This window comes from Papaver somniferum, unplaced genomic scaffold (assembly GCF_003573695.1).
Source record: "Papaver somniferum cultivar HN1 unplaced genomic scaffold, ASM357369v1 unplaced-scaffold_135, whole genome shotgun sequence".
NCBI lineage: Eukaryota > Viridiplantae > Streptophyta > Magnoliopsida > Ranunculales > Papaveraceae > Papaver > Papaver somniferum.
In genome coordinates this window covers 8,880,585-8,892,033 of record NW_020622713.1, presented here as the reverse complement: position 1 = coordinate 8,892,033, position 11,449 = coordinate 8,880,585, and the positions used below count along the sequence as shown (strand labels likewise).

Below are 11,449 nucleotides of genomic sequence, written 5' to 3'. Positions count from 1 at the left end.
TAGATAAATCTGCACTCAACGAGTGCATCCTCAGCTTTCAATTTATTATTTTATGTTTCTCTTTCACAATCGTTTAGCCTTAAGTACTCATAAGGAAAACCCTAACAAAAACCTAGCTTATTGCAATTCGACGCGTGTAATCAATTTACACGGCGGTAACTCAATTAACTGTAAAAAACGGATAGGTGGATAATGATTGGTAAAATGATTGTTGGTGATAAAGGCAGGCAATGAAAAGCTAGGAGCAGCCAAACTGGAGTCGTGACAATACCCTCCTCTTCAGACAATCTTTTTCCTCAAAGATTGAACTTTGGAAAATGAGCAGTGACATTATCAACATCCTTCCAGGTTGCATCTTCTGGTGATGTGTGAGACCATTGGATTAACACCTGAGGTACCATGGAATCCTGTCGAAAATCTTGGCGAAAGTTGAGGGTTGCAACAGGCGTGAGTATAATTTCACCTTCAGCATCAGTCAAGGGCAGAGTAGGGATTGTGGGTGCAGAGAGGCCAATCTTTTTCTTCAGCTGTGAAACATGAAAGACAGGGTGGATTTTGGATGTAGCTGGGAGAGCCAATCTATAAGCTACCTTACCAATGCGATGAGTCACTTGAAATGGTCCATAATAGCGAATTGATAGTTTAAGATTGCGTCTGAGATCCATGGAAGACTGTCTATATGGTTGCATCTTGAGAAAGATATAATCACCGACCTCAAAAGATCTGTCAGTCCTCTTTTTGTCAGCAAATATCTTCATCCTCTCTTGACTCTTGGATAAGTTCTCTTGTAGAATGTCAAGCATAGCTGATCTCTCCTTCAAGTAATCTTCAACAACTGTAACTGAAGAAGTAGTTTCTAATGGAAAAGCCATGTATGAGGGGGTATAACCATATAAAGCAGTAAAGGGTGTCATCTTTAAGCTTGAGTGGTAGTTGGTGTTGTACCACCACTCAGCAAGGGATAACCATTTGTGCCAGTGTTTTGGTTTATGACCTGACATACATCTCAAGTAGCCTTCTAAGCAGGCGTTTACCCTCTCAGTATGCTCATCTGATTATGGGTGGTAAGCAGTGCTCATATGCAATCTGGTGCCTAAATTCTTAAAAAGTTCCTGCCAGAATAGGCTAGTGAAAACCTTGTCTCTATCAGAGACAATTGATGCAGGAAGACCATGTCGCTTGAATATATGATGGAGAAATTCCTGAGCTACAGTTATGGCAGTGTAAGGATGAGACAATGCAATGAAATGTGCATATTTAGTGAACCTGTCAACAATTACCATGATGACATTTTTCTTGTTGGACTGAGGAAGGCCTTCAATGAAGTCCATTGAGATGTGTTTCCAAGCCTGAGAAGGAATTGGAAGTGGTTGTAGAAGGCCTGGTGATTGAACATGCTCCACTTTGTTTCTTTGGCAGGTGTCATAGTTGCTGACAAACATGGTGATATCCTTTTTAAGACCCTTCCAATAGAAATAGCTCTTGGCTCTTTGATAGCTGCCTTGAATTCCTGAGTGACTACCCACTGCAGGGGAGTGGACAGATTCCATAATCTTCTTTCTTAGTTGGTGACTTGCACCAACATAGAGTCTTCCCTTGTATCTAAGGATGCCCACATTGTAAGAGTAGTGGGGAACAACAACAGAGTTGATCAAGAGATGTGGGGTTAATGCAGTGGCAGACTGATCATCTTCATAATTGTGGATGACTTCATTGACCCAGTTAGGTGTTGAGAGGGTCACAGAGTTGCAGCTAGCTGAATGTTCATCTGAATGGAGTCTTGAAAGTGCATCACCAGCTTTGTTATCAATGCCCTTCTTATACTGGATTGTATAATCATAACCCAAGAGCTTCATGAGCCATCTTTGTTGTAAAACAGTTGTGATTTTCTGCTCCATGAAGTATTTAATGCTTTGTTGGTCTATGTTGATGAAAAATGATGGCCAAATAAGTAGTGTCTCCATCTTGTAACTGCCATGACCACTGCCAACAACTCCTTTTCATAAGTGGATAATGACATATTCTTAGGAACCAAGAGCTTGCCGAAGAAGGCTATAGCCCTGCCATCCTGCATAAGGACAGGTCCAACACCTTGAGAGCAAGCATCTGACTTAACCACAAAGGGTTTGGAGAAATCTGGTAAAGCCAGAACTGGTGGATTCCACACAGCAGTTTTAAGAGAATTGAATGCATCCATGTATGTGGTGGACCAGTGAAAAGAATTCTTCTTCAGTAAGTCAGTTAGTGGCTTACAGATAGTGCCATATCCCTTAATAAATTTCCTATAGTAACCAGTCAGGCCTAAGAACCCTCTGAGTTGCTTCAAAGTTGATGGAATATGCCATTCTTTCATACATTTAAGCTTCTCAGGGTCAGCTGCCACCCCTTGAGCAGTAATGATATGACCTAAGTATTGTAGGGAGGATTGAGCAAAAGTACACTTATAAAGTTTAGCAAATAGGTTGTGTTGTGTTAATAGGGTGAGGGTTGTAAAAAGGTGAAGGAGATGGTCTTGAAGGTTGGCACTACAAATGAGAATATCATCAAAGAAGACAAGGATAAATTTTCTTAAATGAGGACCAAAAATTGAGTTCATTAAGGCCTGAAAGGTGTAAGGGGCATTAGTTAAGCCAAATGGCATTACCTTGAATTCATAGTGTCCATGGTGTGTCCTAAAAGCAGTTTTATGGATATCAGCTTCATTGACTCTTATTTCATAATATCCAGACCTTAAGTGTAGCTTAGTAAAAACTGTAGCACCATGTAATTCATCTAGCAACTCATCAATAATAGGAATATGAAACTTATCTTTGATTGTTATGTCATTGAGCTTCCTGTAATCAACACAAAAGCGCCAAGTGTTGTCTTTTTCTTCACCAGCAGGATGGGGGAAGAAAATGGGATCTGACTATCTTGAATTATCCCTGCTTGTAACATTTCCTTCACCAAATATTCAACCACTGACTTGTGAATGTAAGGGAATTTGTATGGCCTTAAGGAGATTGGTTGTATATTGGGTTTTAACTGGATTTTATGATCCAAACTTCTGGTGGTGGTAAGTGGGTAGGTTCTGAAAAAACATCTTTGTACTCATCAAGAAGGTGTTGGACTTGAGTGGATACTTGTGCTGGCATTGGGGTTGAATCTATGTCAAAAAATTGACCAACCAAGGCAGGTGTGTTTTTCTTAATAAATTTCTTCATGGCATTTCCACTCATGAGCATTAATGATGGTTTAGAAGTAGATCCTTGTAAAGTAATGAGTTCAGAATGGTGTAAGAAAAAAATGGAGAGTTTAGAGAGATTAAATGTCACATCTCCCAAAGTACTCAGCCAATCTGCTCCCAAGAAAATCATGGCCCTGCATATGCCACTGTAATTGCTTGCATACACCAGTGCTTGTAGTTCTAGCTCCATTGGCTACTGTGACTAACATGTGTGTTGTTGGCTGAACTTCACAAGCTAGATGATTAGCAAGTACTGAGTCAATGAAGTTGTGAGTGCTTCCAGTGTCGACCAAAATTGTCACAACTTTGTTTTTAATGAATCCTAGAACTCGAATAGTGTCAGCACTCATAGTACTTGTAAGAGCATGTGATGATATTTCCATGTCGGATTCAACTAAGGAATCTGTAGAAGCGTCACTTGATGGTGGTGGTTCTGTATTTTCTGGCTCATCTTCAGTAAGAATCATAAATAGATGTTGAGTCTTGCATCTGTGACCATGGGTGTATTTGTCATCGCAGTTATAGCAGAGACCTTGAGCCCTTCTCTTATCATGTTGTTCTCTAGAAAGGCGTCTAATGGGAGGTGGAACATACAAGGATTTTGTTGGTTGAATGTTTGGTGTTGGGGAAGTGACAGTAAGAGAAGAGGGAGGTGGTTTGGATGTTGAAGTTTGTGGGGTGTGAGAGTACTTATTGAAATAGGTAGTGGTGGTGGGATGTTTATAAGGAGTACTCTTAGGAATTTGTTGGTGTTGAGAATCTAAAGAACTTTCTTGAAGTCTATCTAAGTAGTATGCTTGGGATAAGGTAGTAGGTTTGTGCATCTCTACAGCTAAACGAATAACCATCTTTAATCCTCTCAAAAAGCTCATCACAAAATAGTCTTCTGTATAAAAGGGGTTGTGCTGAGGCATTAAGGCTTTGAGTGGTTCAAATTTTTCATAATATTCATCCGCTGAATCAATTTGAGATAATTTATTGAAACAGCCTATGAAGTTTTCATTGGCTAGTTCTTCAAAACGCTCACAAATAGAAGAAGAGAAATCAGACCAAGTAATAAAGTCTTTACCAGTTTTAAAATCGTGGAACCATGACTCAGCTTTTCCCACCAGGTGAATAGAAGCAAATTGAGTTCGTTGTCAGAGCGACACCGATTTGAGATGAAAGAATCGTTCACAACGGCGAATCCAGCTTCTAGGATTTTCACCATCAAATGTAGGAAAATCTATTTTAGGGGTTTTCATGGTTGGATCTAGTAGTGGATCTGGAGTGGATGAGGGGGAAGCGCCAAAGGGGTCCGGTGAAGGTGGGGAAGATCGTTGAAGATGAGAGAATAAAGTGGTGAACTGACGGTGACTCTCTTTTGACAAGGCAATGAGTGAGTTCAACGAATCTTGTTGCTCTCTTGCAGCAGCAGCACGAGCTGTACTTTCTTCTCTACATAGATTTGTTAATGTTTGCATCATCGTTGTCAGTTCCTTGGTGGTATCATCCACCACTTTAATTGAAGGACCTCCAGTCATTGCACGGTGCAGGAATTAACTTCTGGGTGATACCAATTGTCAAGAACGTGATTGATCTTGACAGGACTATGAAGAGATTCAGAGTAACAGAGAAGGACACAGCTTAACATAGATAAATCTACACTCAACGAGTGCAGCCTCAGCTTTCAATTTCTTATTTTCTGTTTCTCTTCCACAATCGTTTAGCCTTAAGTACTCGAAAGAAAAACCCTAACAAAAACCTATCTTATTACAATTCGACGCGTGTAATCAATTTACACGGCAGTAACTCAATTAACTGTAAAAAACGGATATGTGGATAATAATTGGTAAAATGATTGTTGATGATAAAAGCAGGCAATGAAAAGCTAGGAGCATCCAAATTGGAGTCGTGACATGCAAATATTTACTTCCGGCGGCACTGTCAAAATTCCTTTCTGACGACGTGGCAAATATGTTCTTTGACTTTTATAAGTTTCATAGCCGTTTGGAACTTCTAAAGCGGCGATGCTATTTGGCTCCCTCTTTTCCACCTCCCCATTCATCTATCTACAATCTAAGCCCTACAACTAAGGAATGGTGAACAGGAAGGTGAATGGGGAGGTGGAAAAAAGGGAGTCAAATAGCATTTCGGGCACCAATATAACTGACACTCTTTATAAAATTTGCCACATGTTTACGTGTAATTCGAACCTTTTACGCGGAATTGTAGGATTAGCTATTTTTCACAGTGATCTTGATTTGGTTGTAAAAGATTAGTCAATTATCACGTTGGTTAATCCATACACATTACTGAAATAACCCTTGTTGACGCTGATACCAAACACCTTGCACAAAAGTTGTCTTACATCACACATTCACACTAGTTACATATAGTTCGAGGGTATATTAGACTTTCATATGATTGCTGAAATGTATTAATGATATAACAAGAGGTTGATCTTCATTCTCAGTAGTGGTTGAGGTAGTCTCGTAAGATACCAAAATCTTCCTTCAAAATGAATGAAATTTAAATACCCAAAAAGGTTGGAGTTGGTAAAAATAAAATATTTATTTTGTTTTTCATGCATTCTATTCCATGCAAGTGGATTAAGTATATTTAGGGACTGATTATTATAATTAGAAACACTGATTTATTTTGTTATCATTCTCGTTTTTGATACTAGTCACCACTCCTAGTCTTCCAAGTAAGGCATTTTAGCTGACCTTTGAGTTGGCAAAGTCCGGGCCCAACATGGATTTTGATATTTTGCAACTTCCCTTGCATTATGCATGGCCGTCGGGTAGAGTATGACATGGAAGAATTTGACGTGGAACTACAAATCCCACGTCACGTCCATTTCTGGCTGACGTTGCCAAAACCTAAATACAGTGCACAATTGTGATAGTTGTCTTGTGTTGTAGGCTCCAGCCCATTACGTGAGACACAATTAACAGATCATGGGCCAAACTCCCGGGGAACAATTTTACCTCATAGAGTTTTGGCGTTTACGAAACGACGCTTCTGGATAGACCGCCTTCCCTAACACCCGTCAAACCATGTGTCCCGACGCCGATGGCCCCATCATGTGGGGTGATGAGTTAAAGAAGCCTTTGTACATAGGTGAGGTATAGCTATGCGCGATGATATATCACAAGCGTGGCCAAAAAAAATTTTGGTTTGTTTTAGAAAGAAAACTAACGATTTTTTTTATAGAAAAAGAGAAGAGAAGCTCAACAGAGCTGCCTACTCAAAGGTACAAGGTGATCATCTGGGCTATGTCTAGCGCCAAGATGACCTCTCAAAATAAGATAGAATTATTATAGTTATCCTGAGTAACAGAGTTTGGAATAGACTGTAAGGTTGTCAAAAGTAAATGGAGGTTTGGACCTTTCCAGTTAAAGTTCTGAAGTAAAGGAGAATGACTAGATAGCCTAGCTAAGTTGGCAGCAATGGAGTTTTGTTGTGGAGCTAGCTTGATAAGCATGCCTAAGACAAGTCAATTGCTTCAAAAGTCCTGTCATCACTTTGGATATAATCTCCCTGAAATCTTTCCTGAACTTCTAGTTGGTATCCTGTCTGAATGGCTTGTAATATTTCTTCTTCCTCAGCTGCAAAATTAATGTTAGTCTTTTGCATTTTCTTGTTCCAAGTCAGTGCTAATTGAGATCATCTGCTTGCTCCGCCTACTCTGCTGAGTCCAGTTGTTGAGTCTTTGATGTCCCTTGCTCCCACACATCGATCTGAGAAAGACATTGCCACAAAAGCAAAGTTAGTATATGATGGTAAATTGATAGACGCATTTATGTGTCTATTTTGATCTCTTTTATGTATTTTATTAGTACACATTTGTTCTCATTATGGTGTTTTTATGTTTGTTTAGGTGTTTTTGGAGAAAATACCCTTGTATGGAAAGAGTTGCTCAAAAAGTGATGATTTACACCCCGGAGAAAAGTACTAAAGGCACCCCAGAAATGTCCTGGAGGCGCCCCAGAAATGTACCGGAAACGTCCCAGAAATGTCCCGGAGGAAACCAGAAAAATTACTATTTCAACCCAAGAATTACTATTTCAGCCCAAATTACTAAGGGGACACCAAGACAGGATAGGGGGACAAATACCCCCAAACTTATTATTTGCTAGTCCTCGAGCAAATTTTATTCTTGAAAAGTGACCGAGTTAATCTCGGGTGGGTTTATCAGAGGTGTACCCACAAAAACCAATACTCCAGACCCTAGCTATCTACGAAAAATCTTGGAAAGCACTAAAGAACCTCCTCGGTTGGCATACTTATTAATTACAGGAGGAAGTACCCTGACGCGAAATTCCAATTGTTGTATACGAGTTTGCACTCAAGCATACTAAAATTCATATAAGTGACAGAGCTCTACTAAGATAGTTTCACGATGGACATCATACTCGGAGTCAGACTAATCACATGAAAAGATTAAGAAGATGGAAAAAGAAAAATGTAGATGGTTGAAAAGCGAACGGTGTTTCCCATATCTGTCTGAAGGCCTCTGCCAAGATGAACCTAACCTAAATGACTGAGATACCGGTCTGACTAATATTAACACACTGGCATATACAAGGGAACCATCGGTTAATAACTTAAATCTAGATCAATAAACTGGCAAATACAAGGGAACCAGCAGTTGACTACACAGAACAATAACCCCCCCCCCCTTTTTTTTTAACTTAACGACATGAATAGATCTTTTTGATCCAAGCGCATGCTTCTTGTCAGCAGATTACACGATAGTTCCCACGGGTCCTGCATTCCACGCTTGCTTAGGCGACGGAAACAGGGAGAACACACACATATTGCTATCCAAGTGTTAGTATTTATTCCGATTGGTCTACTAGTCTGGGTTTTTTTTTTCTTTTTCTTTTTTTTTTTTTTTGAAAAGGTAACTCAGTCACTCTATTCACCCTAGCAAAGGTAACAACTTGAATCGTGTGCCCCACCAATCACTTAAATAAAAGAAAACTAAAAATAGAAAGTGAAAAGGACTCGACGAGATATGGCGAAACTATCATGTTAATTCTAACACCTGAGCTCTGTGCTTTTATGAATAGACTATAGATGTTTCCATCTAGTCAGATTGGTTCCTCAACTCCTAAACAAAATGTTTCCATCCACTTAGATTGGTTAGTGCTATCCTTAATAGGCGTAAATTTCTAGGCTCTGGAGTTTATTTATTGCAACTAAAAAGTTTCTCCCATACCCCCAAACTTAAACCTAACATTGTCCTCAATGTTCTAAAGATAAAAAAAATATGAACAAGGAGAAACTGTTACCATGAAGCAAAAGATAAGGAAAGATATTACCGTGTCGCAAGAATATTGGGTTACCTCCCAAGAAGTGCTAAGTTTAAAGTCTTCAGCCAGACTCGAAGGAATTAGTCACCTCATAATCATATAGAAGTAGTCGGAATAACTGTGGGTCATCTGGATCAAAAAGTATTACCCACAAGAAGAGGAAACTGCAACAGACCAAAAAGATGCGAACATACCCTTGTTTAAGACAACTACATCTAGTTGTGGCTCAGGTTCAGGTTCTATAACTGGGTCTAGATAACAGGTTTTCATCGGTTGGATTTCCTCAAAGCTAAGATCCGGTTCAGGTATTAGAGTCTGGAAAAACTCAACTAAGAACTTATAAGCACATAACAACAACCTGAATAACTGGGGATCCTCTAAGTCAATCAGATTTGACTCACACAGCTGACCACAATGAAAGAGGTGGTCTTCCTTAAGAAAATGTGTCGACCCTAATATCCTAAAGTGATTAGGTTTAGTCTCAAAACTTAATAACCGACACATCTTAAAATCAAAAGTTCCCACAATTGGTTGAAAAGTTTTTGGTGGGAAAACAAAGTCAATCTTGGTATCATAGACTGGGTTAACCACATCAACCATAGGATGGGTTTCTAACAACTGAGCTTCTTTCTGGACATCATTAGGTTCGGAAAAACGTGTATGAAGATAATCTTGTAAGATGGTTGAGGCACAAATGTCAAGTCCTACAGGAGGGTACTTACTAAGAGTTAAAGCACACGGAGAATGATAATCACCCCCAAACTTAGAGTTTTCTGTGTCTCTATAAAGATTAGTCACAACTTCCCTAATTTCTAGGTCATCAGATTCCTGGAAATGGTCAATAGATTCTTCTAAGTTGGGTTCATCCTCACTCATTTCTACGAGTTTATCATCTTCTAAGACTAGTGTTTCTAAATCGCTATATTCTAAAAAAGTATTCTCAGGATAAACTCTTTCCTCTAAACCATCATCACAATCATATAAAGGATTATCAGAGAAAGGCTCATAAACTAAGGTTTTAATCATAGTTACCTCCTCCGATTCACTAATAGGCACATCAAATAATGGATTATCCAACATACTGCAGGCTAAAGGATCATGAACTACATCGTCTAAAACGGTGGTATCCCTAATCAAATCCTCGTCCTTTTGAATAGGTGAATAATCATAAAAATTATTTGGATTTGAACTAGAAATAATATAATCATTATGAAGCTCAATTGGATTAATAGATTCCTGATCACTATGCCTACATATTTCAGATTCTTCATTACTACTATCCTCATCATCATAATAGTACAAAGATGATTGAACCTTATCTAAATAAGTAGTGTCTTTTATTCTAACCTCGTCCTCTAGATTGGGCAAATATTCACTATTGATATCAAGGGTAGAATTGGAAACACTATTTTGGAAATTTAGATTATTTCGAGCAGCATTAGCTAACTGTTCATTTTCTGCCTCTAAACGTGCTTGAATTTAACTGAGCGTAAAACTTATACGTTCACAAGTCTCATTGAATATATTAGACCGTTGTGTACTCTCTTCTTTTGAACTAACTGCACGTTCATACTCCCTTCGAATTTGTTGGTAGGTTTCTTCTAGAGATTGAACAGGTTTAGAAATGTCATAATCAGGACTAGTTTTTAAGTAATTTTCCAAAAAAGCATGACTAGTACTATAATATTCCTGATTTTCTTGCTCGTAAGACCAATTCGTGTGCGGATAGTAATTGGGCTCACTATGATATGAACCATAACCTTGAAAAGGTTGGCGTTCCCAACTACTATTCCCACCATGGTCATAAAACTGATGATGTCCATATTCAAATTCAGGTCGATACTCATTGTATTGGCTTCTATCATACCAGTTCGACATTCTTAATTGCAAGGGAATTCTACACAACCACAAACAAGGCCGACTCGACTCCACCAAAACAAACCTAAAGATTTCTAGCAAACAAAAATCATGATGGCTCCACTTAGATTGTTTCTAGACCAGCTTCTATCTTTCGAAAGCGAATTCGTTGCAATTTGAGCAAACCCCTCTGGAATCAATCTGAGTCAAAGTAAGTTGAATTTAGGCGAGAGAAGCTCAGTGGAGCTTTGATACCCAAGGCCTCAACGCTATCACAAGGCGGCGCAGTCACGCATTCAACTCACAGAAACCATCATGAACTTTGGAGTGTGCTTAAAGAGCAACCAATATTTTTCGAACGAGTTTCCTATTAAGCTCGTTACCCTATCGGTCTCGTTCTATTCCAAATTTTAAGCTTGGGTTCGCGTTAAGTTTCATTTTCCTAAGGCGGGCAAGAAGGGAGCGGTGATGAAATCCGAACCCTTATCTTGTTTAGGCCAGGCCTTGCCCTTTACTAGGAAAATAAAGACAGTCTGGTTCGTCCTCAAACAATTATCACCTTAAGGCAGACAGTAACCCGCTTGCAGGAGATTCGCGGGTGTTTCGATTGGACTTACCTCCCGTACCAGACGGGCGATGAACCGTTGTCGTCGACTCGGGCCACGACTCCTATGCCGTGTGCGAACCCGAGGGGCCGAGACGATATAGTAATCGTCGTCCTTCCCTGCACACAGTTTATATAATAATTTTTTTTTAATAATAATACCCTTCCGTAGGGTTAAAAAAACAAAGTCCAATTGTCCAGAATAAAGTCCAAATAAAAAGTCCAAAAATTACAAAAATTATGAAAAATAAAACCTATTTACAAATCCTAAAAAAAAATATGTCTTTTTTTTCTTCTCTTTTAGCTTTTAGCTTTAAGATTTTTGTTACCAAGTCCTTAGTATTCCACTTCGAACCTGTAAATCAAAGATACAAAAAGAAACGTAAAAAGGAAAAAAAAATAATAAAAACCTAAAAAGTCTACCTAAGCACAAATCCGCGTCGGCGGCGCCATAAATCA

General features: G+C 39.0%; 1 protein-coding gene across 1 annotated transcript; it reads right to left on the bottom strand.

Moving 5' to 3' along the window:
• Positions 1-296: 296 nt before the first annotated feature.
• On the bottom strand, positions 297-914 carry LOC113334072. Its single transcript, XM_026580416.1, has one exon. The coding sequence runs from the start codon at positions 912-914 to the stop codon at positions 297-299; it is 618 nt and encodes a 205-aa protein (XP_026436201.1).
• Between the last annotated feature and the right edge of the window lie 10,535 nt (positions 915-11,449).